Here is a 20,690-nt window from a genome sequence, read left to right as displayed (position 1 = left end):
TTAAGCTCTACTCCTTAGCAAACCCTTCTTTACTTCAAGACAGAAAGAGCGTTCCTTAACGTAGTCCCATTTAAACACCCAGAGAACTGGAGTTCCCATCGTGGCTCAGCAAAAACAAATCTGACTAGTATCCATGAAGACGAAGGTTCCATCCCTGGCCTCGCTCAGTGGGTTAATGATCTCGTGATGCCGTGAGCTGTGGTGCAGGCTGCAGACGCGGTTCGGATCCCATGTTGCTGTGGCTATGGTGTAGGCAGGCAACTAGAGTTCTAATTCGACACCTAGCCTGGGAACCTCCATGTGCCGTGGGTGTGGTCGTTTAAAAAAAGACAATAAATAAATTAATAAATAAATAACCAGATAACTAAAGTAGATATATATTAAGTGACAAGCTGGCTTATGACCATATATATATCTCAGTACTGAATTAAAGGATAAACATTTCAAGTGGACATTCCTTGCTCCACTAACACTTAAACATTTTCTCCTACAACTCACCAACTACCAAAGAGTTACTATTTTAAATGAAACTCTTATTTATTAATTTAAAAATTGCTTACCAGTTCAGTGTCATTTTCAGGACTGGTTCTAAAAGAGGAACTGGTTGCAAGATGGGATATACTACCAAAATAAGATGAGTTTCCTTCTAAAGAGTCTGGTGTTGGTCCTTCAGATACAAGTCTACCATTCATTTCTTGGTATTTTACACCTTTAATTGAACATTCACGAAACTGCATCTCATTTTCTGTCAGTGTACCAGTTTTATCTGTAAACACATATTCCACCTAGAGACAGAAAAAAATAAACAAAAAAACAAATCTCTGTGTTCAGGGTCTTATGTTAAACAAAAATCTTTGTCTCCTGAAGTTATTTACCTATTAATACTGATATAATGATATTGAGAGTCTTAAAATCCAAGCACAAGCAAATAAAGATGCCAACAAAAGAGATTAACACAAAACATTTAAAATCTACATATACTTTGAAGTTTGTGGCATCTTTAGGTTCATGTTCATCTATAGTGTTGACTGATATGTGGCATTAGTACTTCTTTTCTATCTTCTGGATAAGGTATTTTTACATAGTAGGAATCAAGAATAAACTTTGAGGAGTTCCCGTTGTGACTCAGTGGAAACGAATCTAATAGCCATTAGGACAGAGGTTCGACCCCTGGCCTCACTCAATGGGTTAAGGATCCAGTTGTTGCAAGGAGCTGTGGTGGAGGTTGCAGCTTCAGCTCAGATCCCACATTGCTGTGGCTCTGGTGAAGGCCAGCAGCTACAGCTTTGATTAGACCCCTAGCCTGGGAAGTTTCATATGCTGCGGCAGCAGCAGCCCCAAGAAATGACAAAAAGACCAAAAAAAAAAAAAAAAAAATATATATATATATATATATATATAAATGTTAATAGGAATAAAAGAAATCAAGATAGGTAGAAAGACAAAGTTCACCAATTATCCCAGAAAGCAGATTATATAAACAAACAAGGACATGAAAACTGAAAGTCAAAAAAAAAGTAAAGAATCAGATAAATGGTCTGACAACCAAATTAATACATTTCAAAAAGAAAATCCCACAAACATAAAGACATGTTAGCAAAGAAATTATGTAAGAAAAATTCCTAGATTTGAAGGACGTATTTCTAGACTAAAATGGCTCACAGAGTTCACTGCCCAAAGAAGACGACTCACACCAAGGTATATCATCACAAAATTTTAGAATCACTGCATAAAGATAAGATGCTAAATACTTAACACTTTCAGAGATAAAACAATAGTTCACACATAAAGAACTGGAAATCAGGAGTTCCCACTGTGGCACAGTGGAAACAAATCCAACTAGCATCCAAGAGGAAGTGGGTTCAATCCCAGGCCTCGCTCAGTAGGCCAGAAATCCAGGATTGCCGGGAGCTGTGGTGTAGGTCACAGAGGTGTCTTGGATCCTGCAGTGCTGTGGCTGTGGGGTAGGCTGGAAGCTGTAGCTCCAATTGACCCTTAGCCTGGGGACTTCAATATGCAACAGATGTGGCCCTAAAAAGAAAAAAAAAAAGAACTAGAAATCAGAATGACACTGGATTTCCTAACAGAAATATCAGAAGGTAGAGAAAAAGAAAACGGATAAATGCTTTTCAAATTCTGAGGAAAAATAATTTCCAACCTGGGATGTGTTATCCAGTTAAATTATTAATTAAATGTAAAAAGGAAATAAAGATATTTTCAGATATGGAAAGTGTCAAAATATTTCTCTCTTATGCATCCTTTTTCAGGAAGTTATAAGATGTGTTCCACCAAACTATGAGAATAAGCCATAGGTGGGAGGACCTGGGATCCAAAAGACAGGAAATCCAAAAGAGGGGGAGGCAAAGGAATTTCCAGGTGATGGAAAAGGAAGTCTAAAGTGACAGTTGAGAAGTAGGCCCAGAAGTCCAAATTGAAGCAGAAAGCTTACAGGCTTCAAAAGAGAAAGTGAGCAAGAGCACAAGAAAGAGAAAAGAAATCCTAGATTATCTGGTGTGTTTGAATATGCAGACAGCTGTTTACTATTCAGAGATTTGTGTGTGGTATACAAAAATTAAGCAAATGAAAAAAACAGAGCAATTAACTCTAGCAAAAACAAAATATATAAGAAAACATAATTACAATATTATAGGGCACATATAAAGAACCAGAAATTAGTAAACAATACCAAAACAGTCATAATAATGTCAGTAAATAAATAGTTATTAAATTCCAAAGCATGACTTTACATTATTGAGGGGCCTGAGGCGGCAAAGTGGTATGTGTGGGAGAGGAGCAGTGGAAAAGTTCTATCTTTATATTCCATAGTAAATAATATCTTACATTTAAAAATCAGGAAAGAATACTGTACAGAAATACAGTAAAATGATAAAATAAATGGCTTAAGATTTTAAAATGGGAAACAACAGATTAGGTATAGAGCAAAAAAAATTGGTCTGTTTTCTGGAATATACCTTGCAATATTTTATTAGTCTTTGTACACGTATTGTTTTGATAAAAATAACAAATTCGAAAAACAAAAGGATCATTTTTACCTGTCCAAGTTCTTCATTCAAATCAGAAGTATTGACATGAGCTTTCTGATCTGATTCTTCATGATAGAGATCAAGATCCCAGCCAATAAAAAATGATCCAAGAAATTTCTGCATTTCGACTGTCACATATAATGAAATTGGAATGATGAAATTGTAGAGTACCAAAAAAGCAAGGAAGTCTGAAATAAATTTCAGAATCTAGGGGGAAAAATGTTTGATAAGAAAATATATGAGAATTTCTCCACTATTACTAAATTATCAGTTTCATATTTAAACAGACCATCAATTATATTCTGAAATAGAATAGTCTCATGAATTGAAATCCATTAACTGAACAGTCTTTTTAATATATTCCTTTTGGTTATTTTATTTTTTGCTTTTTAGGTCCACACTCCTGGCATATGGAAGTTCCCAGGCTAGGGGTCAAACTGGAGCTGTAGCCACCAGCCTACTATCACAGCCACAGCAACACAGGATCCTTAACTCACTGAGCGAAGTCAGCAACTGAACCGCGTCCTCATGGGTACTAGTTGGGTTCGTTACCACTGAGCCACAATGGGAACTCCTTTATTACATTTCTTTTGGTTGTTCTACTTGGTTATTTCTTTTACAAAGTAAAAGACAAAAAAATTAAATTAAAATCACTCAATTTGTTACTTTTTAGAAGCCACCAAAAATTTGGTGTTACTGAAACTACCTGTGGCAAAATTATAATTAGAACCTCTGGAGTATACTTCCTACCTCTACCCTTCAAATCACAGACAACTAAAAATTGAGTGTAATTTTCCCCCCCTCTTTTGGCTGCTCTTATGGCATATGGATGTTTCTGGGCCAGGGACTGAATCTGAGCCACATCTGCAACCTACACCATAGATGTAGCAATTTCAGATCCTTAACTCACTGCTCTTGGTTGGGGATTGAACCAGCAACATTACAGAGATAAGCTGGACTGTAAACCAGCCATGGCGGGACTCTAAAGCTGACTATAATTTAAAATTTTTGGGGGGGGGGGAGGGAAGAAAAAATTAAACCTTATTTATTTTTAAAACCAAACCACTAGGAAAATATATCACAGTCTTGAAACAGCAAATAGATAGTAGGTGATATTATCAAGTAATAAGTTGGTAAAAGGACAACAGGCCTTATCAAAACAATAACGTGTTAGAACTGGGGCAAGAACAAAGCCCCTGACAAAAGTGGTATTTGGTAATGACGGGCTGTCCCTCTTTTCCAAGGAGTAACAGATGGCCCCTAAGTTGCTTACTTTTCCTCCCTTGACCTTCATGTTGCCAAGGGATTGTCTCAATAGAGCCCTGTTAGTTCAGGTGGCAAAATAAGCAATACTGGGTTTAGATTTTCATTCTGTTCTATGAAAACCAGATTTTTCCAAATCTAGTACTTCATAACTCTTAATTAAGGAGACAAAAGTTTCTCTATCACTGTTCACTCCTAAGTCCTAGTATACAGCACAATCCAGATCCTCTTCAAGAGTGAGTGTCACCGTAAGATTGTTCTGTCCCTCTGGCTGCAGAGAGCCTCAGGGCCCATCGTGGCTACCGGTGAAAGGGAAGATTTGTTTCCCATACTAGTGTGACATCAGTTCTCACATTTTTGCAGGGTCTCCAGGCTGAAAGATGTAAATGTGTGAACATTTTAAGTAAGGCAAATCTAAATCTTGATGGCCAGAAATGAATACTCATAAGGACCCTTTCAAAGTTCTTATCTAAACTACTGCTCCCAACTCCGTGTCTTAAGCTAACTTCATATCCTTGTATATAACAGAAAACCAAGGAAAACGAAACCCTGGAAGCCCCCTTTCACCTCCTAAATTGGTGACCTTGAGGATTTTGTTTTATTGTAGTTTGTGGAAAATGGTGTGGTATGTGTTGATCCTTCTGGTAAACAGGAGGTTGGCGGGCAACAAACAGGAACACCTCTCCTCACACTCCACTAGATCACAGGTGGGTTAGAGAAACCTGCCAGTATCTGTGTACTAAGAGAATCTGGTACCTCGGAGGGCTCTGGTTTGGTACAAGGGAGGCTCCCCACTGTCAGGATAAGAACTTGCCACATGAAACTGAGGCTCTCAAAAACTCTCCCGTGCGATCCCTGACCCAAATTTTAGCACCAGTTTTTTTCTATTTCACTTTCTAGGTTTGAAACACAAAGGGACTCGTATCCAGAGGCAAGTAACAGAGGTCTTAAACTTGCTGCCATCCATAATTTCATTCATAAACTTTGCTTAAAAGACCCAAAACCCCCATTCCTGTTTTTAAATAGATTCCTGCCCTCAGCCCCAATGGCCAACAGCAGACTTCTATCCCCATGGACGAGAGCCGACTCCTTCATCTTCTTGGTCATGGTTGGGATGAGCTTCATGTGGTCATCCACACACTTGGTCACATAAGTGTCCAGCTGCCACTTCACCTGGATCTCCTTACTCCCTGCATCTATTAAATCTTTGGCTTGTCGTTGCAGTGCAAAGTGCACTGGGCCAGGTGGTCCTGGACCTTCTCCAACTCGCTGATGACCAGGGCCTGGGCTTGAGCCAGAGGTGCATGGCAGTGCTCAATACACTGATGCACCTGCTGAGTGGATGCCTGGGTGTCCTCACAGCAGCCAGCGCTGCACCGGAACATGCGGCCCTGCATCTTCCGGATGCTCTCTCTCTCCAGATTCTTCACCATGGAGTCCACGGCCTCCTACACCCAGAGCTGCTACAGCTCTGCCATGGCAACCCCCAGCTCTTCCCTGCCGCAATGGCACCCACAGGGACTCCGGCGCATGGGCCCACTCACTCGGCGCCACTTGATAATTTAAAAATTTTAAATAATTGCTAGGCTACAACTTGTAGAAACTAAAACTTTTAATTAGAGATTATACAAGGATAGCCTATTTCAATGGTACAGCAGTTCCACATTTTAACATGTGTTCTGTAAAAGAGAAAATACCTAATTATGAATGATACTGAAATTATGTTTCTATGATTATCTGCTTTGTGGTCTCTTGAGATCCAAGCTTCTGTTCTGATTTTGTACTTTAACCTGAAGTGAAACCTGGACACTTTACCCAAGTTGCATGTTGATTTCTTTTAATAGTCCATATTTAAACAATTTAAAATTTTATATAACATGTGTCACTTCATACCATCAATACACTGAAGGTAAGGCTCTTTGAATTAGTCTGACAGAACTAAAAATAAATCAACTCACTCTTTATTTAGGCCACACTTGCAGCACAAGGAAGTTCCTGAGCTATGTATTGAATCCAAGCCATAGCTGCAAGCTATGCCGCAGCTGCAGCAATGCCGCAGCTGCAGCAATGCCAGATCCTTTAACCCACTGTGCCAAGGATCAAACCCAAGCCTCCACAGTGACTGGAGCTGTTGCAGTTGGATTCTTAACGCACTGCACCACAGTGGGGATTCCTCAACTTACTCTTTAATTAAGGTATCACATGCAGTAAATGGAATTTAAAAATTCAATCTGTACTACTAAAGTGGAATGCCAATACAGATGATTTAAATTTTTATAACCTCATTTAACTATTCAAGTCATGCCATAGGAAATTTAACTGTCAATGCCCTAAAATACAAAAAAAAAACATAGTAAGACAAACATACTGACTAGTTTACTTGTAATGTCCTTTTGTCACCCTTCAATAGTAACAGTTTTAGAGATAACAGTGATCATGCCTATTAGAAGTCACTACCAAAGCATTAACTGTTCCAAAGAATAAAGTCTACAAAAGAGACAAGAACACTATAAAATACCTTACTACTATTTCTTTGATGTTCTGTTTTTTGATTATACCAAGGTTCATCCCATTTTTCTTCAGCTTGCCATGTATATTTCAAGATAGTACTGATGATGGCTTCAGAAATAAGGATTATTAGATATATTATCAAAAATGTATTCATTGATCTGAATGAGAAAAAGAGAATATAAAACGTTATCAATTATGTGTAACTATCCCCATTTGTTCAGAAATTAATGTTGGTATCAAATAAGGTATTAAATACATGAGATATTATCATAGCTATTTAAAGGACATAGTCTTTGTTTTTAAGAAACGACCATTTAATTGAATCTATTTACCACAACCATTGTTGAATCTATCATTCAACAAAAGAATGATAGAGAAGATTACAAGCACATTTACTATAGCTTAGCTACTGTTTTGTAAATCAACTCTACTGCAATACAACTTTAAAAAAATGAAAAAAAAAGAAGTAAAAAAAAAAACAAAAAGCTACTGTTACAAATGCCTAGAGTAAATGACAATTTTGGCCAGTCATTTTTGCTGTAATTATTCTAAAATCTTCTACATTCTCAGGACCTAATCTTAAATGCAAATATTACCAATATTTGTATACCAGTAAGATTTCATAGGAAGTTGCTGTTGTGGCTCAGTGGGTTATGAACCCGACTAGTAACTATGAGGATGCGGATTTATTCCCTGGCCTTGCACAGTGGGTTAAGGATCTGGTGTGCCGTGAGCTGTGGTAAAGGCTGCAGACATGGCTCAGATCCTGTGTTGCTGTGGCTGTGGCATAAGCTGTATGTAGCTCTGATTCTACCCTTAGCCTAAGAACGTCCATATGCCACAAATGTAGCCCTAAAAAGCAAAAAAAAAAAAAAAAAAAGAATCTCTCTTCTTTTGGGCAAGCTTTATATTGGATCTTTAAAGTCTTTCATCAGGGAGTTTCCTAATGGCCTAGCTGTTAAGGATCTGGCATTGTCACTGCTGTGGCTCAGGTTCGATCCCTGGCCCAGGTACTCTCACAGGCTGCAGGCACGGCCAAAAAAAAGAATCAAAATCTGGGAGTTCTTTGCTGGTCTGACGGTTAGGACTCAGTGCTTTCACCACTGCAGCCCAGGTTCAATCTCTGGTCTGGGAACTAAGATCCCACATCAAGCCACTGCATGCCATGGCCAAAACAAACAAACAAAAAAAAAAATAAAAAAAAATAAAGTCTTTCATCAGCATTTTGTAATCTTCAGCATATAGATCCTATATGACTTTTGCAAGGTGTACACCTAGGTACTTTCCCTTTTTTTAGGGGGGATTGCAAATGATATTATTTTAAATTTTAGTTTCTGTCAGTGGTGTTTCTTTTCCAATGTTAGTATTTAGTGTTGTGATGGTTAATTTTATGTGTCATCTTGATTAGGCTAAGGGATGTTCAGAGAGCTGGTAAAACATTGTTTCTGGCTATGTCTGTAAGGGTGTTTCTGGAAGAGGTATATTCTGATTCAGTAGATGTACCAGTAAAGAGAGTTTGTAGAAGACATGATGCTATACATAGAAAATACTAAAGATACTACAAGAAAATTGTTAGAGCTCATCAATAAATTCAATAAAGTTGCAGGATACAAAATTAATACACAGAAATTGAATGCATTTCTGTACAATAACAATGAAATATCAGAAAGGGAAATTAGGGAAACAACTCCACTTATCATCACATCAAGAAGAACAAAATACTAGGAAAAAACCTACCTAAAGGCACAAAAGACCTATACTCTGAAAACTGTAAGAATATGATGAAAGAAATCAAAGATGACACAAACAGATGGAAACATATACAATGCTCTTAGAATGAAAGAATCAATATTGTCAAAATGAATCTACTATCCAAGGCAATCTACAGATTCAATGCAATCCCTATTAAATTACCAATGGCATTTTTTGCAAAACTAGAATTTTTTTTTTTTTGGTCTTTTTTGCCATTTTCTTGGACCGCTCCCACAGCATATGGAGGTTCCCAGGCTAGGGGTCAAATCAGAGCTGTAGCCGCTGGCCTATGCCAGAGCCACAGCAATGCGGGATCCGAGCCACGTCTGCAACCCACACCACAGCTCATGGCAATACCAGATCCTTCACCCACTGAGCAAGGCCAGGGATTGAACCCGCAACCTCATGGTTCCTAGTCGGATTTGTTAACCACTGAGCCACGACAGGAACTCCAAATTTTAAAATTTGTATGGAAACACAAAAGACCTCGAATAGCCAAAGCAATTCTGAGAAAGAAAAATGGAGCTGAAGGAATCAGCTCTTTGACTTCAGACTATACTACAAAGCTACAGTTACCAAAACAGTATGGTACCGGCACAAAAACAGAAATATATATCAATGGAACTAAATAGAAAGCCCAGAAATAAACCTACACACCTATGGTCAACTACTCTATGACAAACGAGGCAACAATATACAATGGAGAAAAGACAGTCTCTTCAGTAAGTGGTACTGGGAAAACTGGACAGCTTTATGTGAAAGAATGAAATTAGAACACTCTATAACACCACACACAAAAAAATAAACTCAAAATGGATTAAAGACCTAAATGTGAGACCAGATACCATAAAACTCTTAGAGGAAAACAGAGGCCAAACACTCTCTGACATAAAGTGAAGCAATATCTTTTTGAATCCACCACCTAGAGTAATAAAAATAGAAAAAATTAGCAAATGGGACCTAATTAAACTTATAACATTTTTTCACAGCAAAGGAAACCATAAACAAGATGAAAAGACAGCCCACAGAATGGGAGAAAATATTTGCAAATGAAGCAACTGACAAGGGATTAATCTCCAAAATATACAAACAACTCAGATAGCTCAATATCAAAAAAACAAACATGCCAATCAAAAAATGGGCAGAAGGTCTAAATAGATGTTTCTCCAAAGAAGATGTACAGATGGGAGTTCCCATCGTGGCGCAGTGGTTAGCGAATCTGACTGGGAACCATGAGGTTGCGGATTTGATCCCTGCCCTTGCTTAGTGGGTTGACGATCCGGCGTTGCCATGAGCTGTGGTGTGGGTCGCAGACGCGGCTTGGATCCCACGTTGCTGTGGCTCTGGCATGGGCTGGCAGCTGCAGCTCCAATTAGACCCCTAGCCTGGAAACCTCCACATGCCACAGGAGCGGCCCAAGAAATAGCAAAAAGACAAAAAAAAGACAAAAAAAAAAAGAAGATGTACAGATGGCCAAAAAATATATGAAAAGATGCTCAACATCACTGGTAGTTAGAGAAATTCAAATCAAATCCACGATGAAGTACCACCTTACACCAGCCAGAATGTCCAATATGCAAAAGCCTACAAACAATATATGCTGAAGAGGGTGTGGAGAAAAGGGAACCCTCTTACACTGTAGGTGGGAATGTAAATTGGTGAAACCACTATGGAAAACAGAATGGATGTTCTTCAAAAAACTAAAAACAGAACTAGCATATGATCCAGCAATCCCACACCTGGGTATCTTTCCAGAGAAAACCATAATTCCAAAAGATACATGCACCCCAGTGTTCACTGAAGCACTGTCTACAATAGCCAAGACCTGAAAGCAATGCAAGTGTCCATCAACAGAGGATAAAGAAGATATGGTACGTACATACAATGGAATATTACTCAGCCATAAAGAAGAATGATATAATGCCATTTGTAGCAACATAGATGGAGCTAGAGATTATCATACTAAGGGAAGTTAGTCAGACAGTGAAAGAAAATATCACATGATATCACTTATATACAGAATCTAAAGATGGACACAAATGAACTCATCTGCAGAACACAAACAGACTCACAGACTTTGAAAACAAACTTTTGGTTACCAAAGGGGACAGGTATTGGGGGAAAAGATAGATTGGGGGTTTGGGTTGGCATATGCCAATATTCTATATGTGGTACATGGAACGACTGGCCAATGGGGACCTGCTGTATGCACAGAGAATTCTACCTAGTATTCTGTGATGGTCTATGTGGAAAAGAATGGATGTGTGTACTATAACTGAATCACTATGCTGTATATAAGAAATTACCAAAACATTGCAAATCAACTATACTTCATTAAAACTTTAAAAAATGAAAAAAAAAGCCACAAGGATATAATATACAGCATAAGGAATATAGAGAGCAATACTTCAATAATTTTATATGGAGACAGATGATTATGAGACAATGTTTTTCGTTTTCTTTCTTTTTTTTTGTCTTTCGTCCTTTTAGGGCCACACTCATGGCATATGGAGGTTCCCAGGCTAGGGGTCTAATCAGAGCTACAGCTGCCAACCTATACCACAGCAACACCAGATCCGAGCTGCATCTGTGACCTATACCACAGCTCACGGCAACGCTGAATCCTTAACCCACTGAGCGAGGCCAGGGATCAAACCTGCAACCTCATGGTTCTTAGTTGGATTCGTTTCCACTGTGCCACGACAGGAACTCCTGTTTGTTTACTTTTAATGGCTACTCTTGGGGCATATGGAAGTTACCAGGCTAGGGGTTGAATTAGAGCTACAGCTGAGGCCTATGCCACAGCCACGGCAACACCAGTTCCAAGCCTCATCTGAAACTTACACTACAGTTTGCAGCAATGCCAGATCTTTAACTCACTGAGCGAGGCCAAGGATGGAACCTGCATCCTTACAGAGACAGCGTCAGGTCCTCAACCCTGAGCCACAGTGGAAACTCCCAATGATTAGACTTATTGCAATCATTTCATAACGTATGCAAATGTCAAAGCACTATGGACTACACTTGAAACCAACATAATACTGAATGTCAACTATATTTCTATAAATTAAAAATAAATAAAAATGAAAAACCAGAAGTCACTGTCATGACTCACTGGAAATGAATCTGACCAGCATTCATGAGACACAGGTTCCATCCTGCCTTGCTCAGTGGGTTAAGGATCGGAACTGTCATTAGCTGCGGTGTACGTCACAGATAAGGCTCGGATCCTGTGTTGCTGTAGCATAGGCTGGTGGCTATAGCTCTGAGATTTGACCCCTAGCCTGGGAACCTCCATATGCCACAGGTGCTGCCCTAAAAAGACACAAAAGAAAAAAAAAAAACCCTCCTTATCCTCAAGGACATTATCTTTTGTTGACTTCAAATATACATTTAATATACATATCTCATACATATACAAGAATACACATATTTGTGTAAATAAGTGAAAATAATTTTCTTACTTTTCTACTGCAGACCGTTTCTGTGATTTACTTTTGTAATTTAATGCCATCTTGGTTTCCATTCCAGTATATACAGCAACACCTAAAAAAAATCAACAACAGTCTTAAAATAATCCTCTACCTTGTTTCACAAAGGAATGTACTCACAAGCATGAAAGCATCTAAGAAAATGTATCATCTGAAAGTTGTTAGAATCCAATTTTCCTTTAAGCCTTTCTGGAATTTTTAAAAGCCTTTCTAAGTCCAATTTTGGGGAACTCCAGTCACTCAACCTGCTAGGAAGACATGTGGGTTTTGTTCTTGAGTTACAACTGAATTAAAGAGGTATGATTTGAGTTGGAATTGATGGAGGAAAAGAATTTGGAAAGATAAAGATGGCAGGGAGGGCCATTATAGATAGAGTAAACAGTGTTAACAAACATATGGAAAAGCATTTTCTGTTAGCTTGTAACTGGACTGGGGTCAGAGCTTGAAAGGCCTTGAATACCACAATCTGAAGTCTAAACATAATTTGATAAGCAATGGAAAGATAACATGGAAATCTGTAAAACTAAATGAAGTAAACACAAGGAACGTGCTTTTAAAAAAATTTATGCCTATATGAATGAGTCTCAGATGAGAGAGAATGACAGTAATAATGGGACTAAAACTGGGGAGTGAATTGAAATTAGTAAGACATGTCTTATTAAAAAAAACTCTGCAGTAAGAGTTTCCTTTGTATGCCTTTTTTTGGGCTGCATTTTCAGCATGCCGAAATTCCTGGGCCAAGCATTGAACCCAAGCCACAGCAGTGACAATCCTAAATCCTTAATCACTAAGCCACTAGGGAACTCTGTCAGTTTAAATGCTAGCTCTGCCACTTATTAGTTCTGTGACCTTGAGTAAGTTATTTAATCTTTCTGAGTCTCAATTTCTTCATCTTTAAGTGGGAATGTGAGAGTTGTGTGACAAATTAGCAAAATGCCTAGAAACAGAAAGATGATTGATAGGAGTTCCCACAGTGGTTCAACAGGTTAATCTGACTAGTATCCATGATGATGCGGGTTCGATACCTGGCCCTGCTCAATGGGTTAAGGACCTGGCATGAGCTGTGGTGTGGGTCGTAGACATGGCTTGGATCTGGCATTGCGGTGGCTGTGGCCATGGTGGCAGCTGCAGCTCTGATTTGACCCCTGGCCCGGGAACTTCCATATGCTGCAGGGGCAGCCCTAAAAAGACCAGAAAAAAAAAAAAAAAAAGGAAGAAAGAAAGATGAACAATAAATGTTCAAACCTATCTCTAAATAGTATGATTTGAGAAGCAATGTAAGATTCATCACGTTGGAATTTTCACTACTGGAATTATTCCTTAAAAGCAGGGATTAAAACTCAAATGACAAAGGGCACCAAAATTACAGGAATGTGAGAAATCAGCCAGAATGATAACAGAGAAAGGTGGTGCTGAGGAAAACAACAGCAGATCCGTCTAACGGCATTCAAGTAACATTTTAAGAGTATGGGTAGTTCCCTTCGTGGCTCAGCGGTTAACATACCCAACTGGAATCCATGAGGATGCAGGCAGGTTCAATCCCTGGCCTTGCTCAGTTAAGGATCCAGTGTTGCCATGAGCTGTGGTGCAGGTCACAGATGCAGCTAGGATCCTGCAAGGCTGTGGCGTAGGCCAGTGGCTGTAGCTTCAATTCAACCCCTAGCTTGAGAACTTGCATGTGCTGCAGGTGCAGCCCTAAAAAGCAAAAACAAACAAAAAACTGAACAAGAGTGTGAAAGATATTACTGCTAGAGAGATGTGTTAAAATACAGCATTACATGAGAGGGCTGAAAAGCTCTGGAGGTTTTCTCTGGCTTTTGCCATCAAAACATTACTATGGTTTTCCTTTTTAAAATTGTGGTAAAATACTTATAACATACAGTTTACCATTTCACTCATTTTAAAGTGTACAGTTCAGTGGCAGATCTAGTATATTCACAATGTTGTGCAACCACCCTCACTATTTAAGTTGAGAATTTTTCCATCACCCTCCAAAAAACCCTGTACCAATTAAGCAATCATTCTCCATTCCCCTCTACTTATAAGCCCCCTAGAAACCACTAATCTACTTTCTGTCACTATGAATTTGCCTATTTTGGGTATTTCAAATAAAGGAATCATATAATATGTAGCATTTTGCATCTTTTAATCAGCATAATGTTTTTAAGGTTTACCCACGTTGTAGCATGTATCAGTACTTCATTACTTATGAGTGAATAATATTCCATTATTTGGATATCCTAATTTTGTTTATGCATTCATTAGTTGATAACATTTAGGCAGTTTCTACCCTTTGGCTATTACCAACAGTGCTACTATGAACATTCTCACACAAGCCTTTGTTTGAGCACTTGTTTTCAATTCTTTAGGGAATAGATAGAAGCAGAATTGCTAGGTGATATGGTAATTCTATGTTTAACTTATTCAGGAATTGCCAAACTGTTTTCCACAGAAGCTGAAACACTGTACACTCCCACCAGCAATCTATGAGGGTTCCAATTTCTCCACATTTTTGCCATATTTACTATTTTCCATTTCAAAAAAAATATGGATTTATCAGAGAGCCTAATCTTGAGACAAGATTCAGAACAGTTAACAGGAAAGAGGAGAATGAGGAAGAGGATCTCAAAAGCTGTACAGATTCAATGAATAACATAAGTTGGCCAGGATGTTGAGAGGTCATTCCTGAAAGAGGAGGATTTAGTTGACAGTTAAAGGCTACCACTGTCTTCACAATTTAACTAGAGCTGAAACAGAGCACAGTGAATTGATTTAGATCTCCAGTGCAAGAACACTATTTATTCATCCTTTTGATCCAGTCAATGTATGTTCCAACTGTATCTGGTATATAGTCAGGGATTGGTAAGAATTTGTTGAACAAATAACTGGATCATGGCTCAGCAGTAACAAACCCGACTAGTATCTGTGAAGACTTGGGTTAGTTCCCTGGCCTCGCTCAGTGGGTTAAGGATCCGGCATTGCTGTGAGCTGTGATGTGGGTCACAGATGCGGTTTGGATCCCGAGTTGCTGTAGCTGTGGTACAGACTGGCAGCTCTAACTAATTCGACCCCTAGCCGGGGAACTTCCATATGCCACGGATGCAGCCCTAAAAAAAAATGAATGAATGAATAAATAAATAAATGGATGAATGGATGGATGAAGTTCCCAATGTGACTCAGTGGTTTAAGAACCCAGCTAGTATCCATGAGGATGGGGGTTTAATGCCTGGCCTCACTCAGTGGGTTAAGGATCTGGTGTTGCCAAGAGCAGTGCTGAAGGTCACAGATAAGGCTTGGATCCCTTGTGGCTGTGGCATAGGCCATCAGCTGCATCTCTGATTTGACCCCTTGCCCAGGAACACAGGTGCGGCCCCAAAAAGAAAAGGGGGAAACAAAAAGGATGAATAAATGAGTCAGTGGTGTTATTAATCCAATTTAAGGATAATTATAATGGAATTATACTGCACCATGGTGCCAGATTATATAGGTTTCATCCACTGTTAATAGAAATGCCAGAAAAACCTTCTTGGCATTCAGTTTCACAAGTATCCACAAAGAAAATATATCAGCAAGCTTCTAATCTATTGCTCAAAATTAGTAATTAACAAATGATACAATACAAAATTACAACACAACCTTTGAAAGAAGATTATCATAGATAACATTTAATTAATAAATTATACCACCAAAAAACAATAAGTGCTGTGCTTTAAAAATACTTCTATAATCAACATGAATCTATATATAATCTAAAATTTTCAATATATACAAACCAAAAATTTCTTTTGTGTTTTTTAATCTGGCTCCACGAAGCAAGAGACTCTCTGGCCCCAGAGGTCTAGGGAAAAAAAAATAACCAAATGCACTGAATATATTAAAAATTCAATTAAATTTAAAATGGTATCTTTATCAGACACTAAAGCTATACTTACAACAATGCTTTCATATAAAACCAAAATCTCAGCTACTATAAAGCTGTCTAGGTCAATTATGATGTTAGTTACCATAACAACAAATACCAGCTTTAGCATTTCTGTCATTTAAGATCAATGGCTCAGAAATATGATTATGTCTGTAGATAAACTCACAAAGCCACCAGTTTCAAAAGTTTAAACATAAAACACAACAGAACCGAAGACTAAGCAATGACTTAATGTCTCAGAGAAGATGAAATTTTAAATTTTTGAGCAAAATTAAATTTTCAAAGGGAAAACAATTAAAACGCAATGTAAATATGTTTAGTATGATTTGTGTATAAATGCGTGAGTTTTGCACAATTAAAATAACACTAGGTTATTAAACAGCACAGTGAGTTAGTACTTTCTCTAGGCAAGATTAACACGACAAGTTGACTACTTGCATTGCATACTTCTTGGAGCACAGGTCTTCTTGCTGTTTGAATTTCTCTCCATAAAGGAGATATAAAATGAGAAGAAATAACTAGAAAGAAAAATTGTATTTTCTTAATGATAACAAATGATAAGGCTCTGTTAGGGGTAAGCAAAAAAAAGCCTTAATTTTGTTGATATTCCTTTTTTATGCTTTTCTGAAACATACAACAATTATCCAAATCAAACAGAATCTGAACCAGTTCTGATGAGGTCTACAAACCCAAGCACTATTTAAAAAAAAAAAAAAAAAAATCCAAGAGTTCCTGCCGTGGCTCAGCAGAAATGAATCTGACTAGTATCCATGAGGAAGCAGGTTTGGTCACTGGTCTTGCTCAGTGGGTTAAGGATCTGGCATTGCCATGAGCTGTGGTGTAGGTCACAGACTTGGCTTGCATCTGGCATTGCTGTGGCTATGGCACAGCTCCAATTCGACCCCTAGCCTGGGAACCTCCATATGCCCTGGGTGCAGCCCTAAAAAGATAAATAAATAAATAATCAATCAATTCCATTAACCAAGGTGGGCCAGGTGTTTGGGCTATGGTTAACAAACATAACAAACATGGTTTTATTAAATAGTCATATTTGGAGCACATGGAATGGAAAGTCCAACATCAATTATTCAGGAGTCATGTTATAGCTCTATTTTCACTTGCTGTTGGTTCCAACAATGAAAAACTTTGAGCTCACATTGCTGTTGGTTCCAACAATGAAAAACTTGGCGCTCATAAAATTGGAATATAATGAGAAAGCTTTGAATTAAAAAATAATTCATCAATTCCCTCTGGTTGCTTTAGCATGGAACATGGCTCTTTAAAAAAACAAAATAAAACACTCTAGGGGCTAAGTTAACATAATTTATTTTTTTCCTTTATCAGCCACTATATCTTAATGCAATTCAGACTATGTATCCGCACAAGCATCCCACTATATCACTACAAAAATCAAAATAAAACCCTGTCATTGTTATTCAGCAGAGGTCCTACACTTACCAAGATCTTGTTACAGAGTTTATTGAACATGCTCCTGTGTTAATGTGTATTAATAGTATGAATTTGTGCTGATGCATGATATTTTTGGTGGTTTGTCTTAAAAATTTCATTTTTAAAAATTCTCAACAATTTATGTTAAGTGACTTATTTCATGCAGCCAGTACAAACTGAACATGTCTCTAGAAGAAAGGTGGAATGCTAATTTGATTAGAAGTTCAAGGACTGATTCCAAGATTGTGGTCATTAGTAACAATATAATTTCACACTATTAGCAAATTTTTGAAATGACCTAAAGCCCTTCATATAAATCCCAGAAATCAACCTAAATATTGAGGGAAAACAAACCAAACCACCAAACAAGTAACCAAAGAGAAGAGTAAGTTGTCAATTGGCCAACAAATACTCTAATTTGTGAGGAATGATTCTGAAGAAGACCATAACATTTATATTTGTTAAACATTACATAAAACATTTTTCGGGAGTTCCTGTCGTGGCGCAGTGGTTAACGAATCCGACTAGGAACCATAAGGTCGCGGGTTCGGTCCCTGCCCTTGCTCAGTGGGTTAACGATCTGGCGTTGCCGTGAGCTGTGGTATAGGTTGCAGACGCGGCTTGGATCCCGCGTTGCTGTGGCTCTGGCGTAGGCCGGTGTCTACAGCTCCGATTCGACCCCTAGCCTGGGAACCTCCATATGCCGCGGGAGCGGCCCTAGAAAAGACAAAAAAAAAAAAAAAGACGACAAAAAAAAACAAAAAAACATTTTTCGTATTCTAGACTTTACATGGTAGTTGGTTTAAATGTATAAGGATTTGAATAGGAACTGCTACATACCCTTTATGTTACAACCTAATATCAGAAAAAGAAATACAAGTATACAAATAATCTTACTAAATTTATTTTGATGTCATTTCATGAGATTTGCTTCATCCTCATCTCATTTATTGCTGCTAGAAATTACTAGAAGATGAAATGCTTATTTATTTATTTTTTTTGTAGGGCTGCACCCTCGACAAATGGAAGTACCTCACTTGAGGTCCAGTCGGAGCTGCAACTGCAAGCCTACACCACAGCCACAGCAATGCGGGATCCGAGCTGCATCTGTGACCTAAACCACAGCTCACAGCAATGCTGGATCCTTAACCTACCGAGCAAGGCTGAATTGATTATGCTGAGCCATGATGCGAAAGATGGGAGTTTCATTATGCTGAGCCATGATGCGAAAGATGGGAGTTTCGCTAAATACTTTAAAATTAATCCTTTCCCATGATACACTACCTACTTATCTAACCTCCCTTTAACTTGATTTTAGTCCCTCCCCCAAAATAATTCTCCCTTAAAGTAACTGGTTAATGCAAATATATTCTTACCTTACAATTTCCTCCATTTGTTGAGTTATTATCATTCGTCCCATGAATCTATCAAAGAATTCACCATGTTACAAAAAAATTAATGATACATTATTTATGATGTCAATGGGTGGAAAATTTTAGACAGTTCTGGAACTATTTTTAGCCATGAAACAAAACCAATCTTTTGCATATATGAATGGTCCAATATTCAAGTTAGAAATTACAAAAGTAAATTCTTGTCAGTCATTAGGCCTTAAAAAATTTAATATTCTTGACATTTCTACTCTAGCCATGAATAAAGAAATGAATGAAGAAATGTTTTCAAAATGGCAATGTAAATGTAACATATTATCATGATTATTAGGTTGGTCATGATGAGAATTTATAACTGCTACACAAATATGCATACACTATTTAGACAACAATGTTCATCTTAGTTTCTAGACTCCTGTAACCAGAATCATTCATTCGATCATTTATTCATTCATACATGCACTCCATTTACCCCAAAAATATTCATTCAGCAACTACTATGTGTGAATTAATGTGGCAAGGACAGAGTAGTAAGCAAAGAAATATTAGTGACCTTCAGAGCTGCTTAAATTTCTGGTTTTCTAAAATTTACAGTAAGTGCCTGGCTGTCATAATGAATTTTCAGAGATTGTCCTTTTAGTTCCAACTTCCACTACCAAAACATCTTCAGAGCATAGAATCAACTCAAGTATAAAATTACTTTCTACCATAGTGAGAAGTCAAGTCTGAATTGAAGCAAATTCTACACAGAGCCTCAAGTTAATCATTTAACTAGGCAAAGAAACATTCAGCATTCCCTTCTAAATGTCCCCTGTTTTCCCTCCTGTTCCTAGGTCACAGAGGTTTTACCTCTCATGGACTTTGGCTTTATTATTTCTTGCTAATCCCTTACTTCTATTTCTTTCAGCTTCCTGTATCAGAGACAAGCACTATTTTTTAATTATCTCCACTTAACAGAATTTTATGTAGCTTTGGTTTGAGCCTCAACTTTGGATTTAGATTTGAAGAACCCATTCAGCTGGTGACTCCTAGGCATCTTTTGGAGATAATGTGTGGTCAGTCTTCATTTTCCTGAGCCAAATTTCAATAAGAGACTTGTTTTCTGTTATCCTTGATTCTAAGGCACTTCTTATATTTGTTCATTCCAGTAACCTGCTGGATTAAATCATCTTGCGCTTTCCTTAGCACTTTCTCCAAACCGGACACTTTTGATTGGTTTCAAAGTAGAAAGAGAATACTTTCCTGATTATGAAGATCACATATACCCAAATACACACTTTTTTTTTTGTCTTTTTGCCATTTCTTGGGCCGCTTCCGTGGCATATGGAGGTTCCCAGGCTAGGGGTCGAATCGGAGCTGCAGCTGCCAGCCTGTGCCAGAGCCACAGCAACACAGGATCCGAGCCGCATCCGCAACCTACACCACAGCTCATAGCAACACCGGATCGTCAACCCACTGAGCAAGGGCAGGGATCGAACCCGCAACCCCATGGTTCCTAGTCAGATTCGTTAACCACTGCACCATGATGGGAACTCCCCAAATACACACATTTTATAAAATGATTAAGGTAATGTAAAAAGGCATCAAGGAGTTCCCATTGCGGCTCAGTGGAAATGAATCTTACTAGCATCCATGAGGACACAGGTTCTATCCCTGGCCTTGCTCAGTGGGTTAAGGATCCAGTGTTGCTGTGAGATGTGATGTAGGTCAAAGATGAGGCTCGGATCTGGCATTGCTGTGGCTGTGGTATAGGCCAGCAGCTACAGCTCCGATTTGAGCCTTAGCCTGGGAACCCCCATATGTCGCAGGGGCAGCCCTAAAAAAAAACAAAAAATAAAAAAGAGGGGCATCAAAAGGGAAATAACAA

At 38.3% G+C, this 20,690-nt stretch overlaps 1 protein-coding gene and 1 pseudogene across 6 annotated transcripts in view; both read right to left on the bottom strand.

Annotated features, from left to right (window-relative positions):
* ATP11B (ATPase phospholipid transporting 11B (putative)) overlaps positions 1-20,690 on the bottom strand; it is a 139,582-nt gene that overhangs the window by 59,931 nt on the left and 58,961 nt on the right. For 4 of the 6 annotated variants that reach the window (XM_047787270.1, XM_047787231.1, XM_047787221.1 and 1 more), the window contains 6 exons: positions 18,809-18,856; positions 15,835-15,899; positions 12,035-12,116; positions 6,826-6,976; positions 3,054-3,251; positions 561-785 (listed from right to left, as the gene is read on the bottom strand). In XM_047787270.1, the coding sequence (XP_047643226.1) occupies positions 561-785; positions 3,054-3,251; positions 6,826-6,976; positions 12,035-12,116; positions 15,835-15,899; positions 18,809-18,856 (769 nt within the window). Of the gene's footprint in view, positions 1-560; positions 786-3,053; positions 3,252-6,825; positions 6,977-12,034; positions 12,117-15,834; positions 15,900-16,421; positions 16,502-18,808; positions 18,857-20,690 lie in introns of all 6 variants that reach the window. The other 2 variants (XM_047787260.1, XM_047787250.1) reach the window with 2 other exon arrangements.
* Positions 3,520-6,333, bottom strand: LOC125131116 (protein FAM136A-like; annotated as a pseudogene).

The sequence above is a fragment of the Phacochoerus africanus genome, chromosome 1 (genome assembly GCF_016906955.1).
Source record: "Phacochoerus africanus isolate WHEZ1 chromosome 1, ROS_Pafr_v1, whole genome shotgun sequence".
NCBI classification, from domain to species: Eukaryota; Metazoa; Chordata; class Mammalia; order Artiodactyla; family Suidae; genus Phacochoerus; species Phacochoerus africanus.
This window is presented reverse-complemented; position numbering and strand designations above follow the sequence as displayed.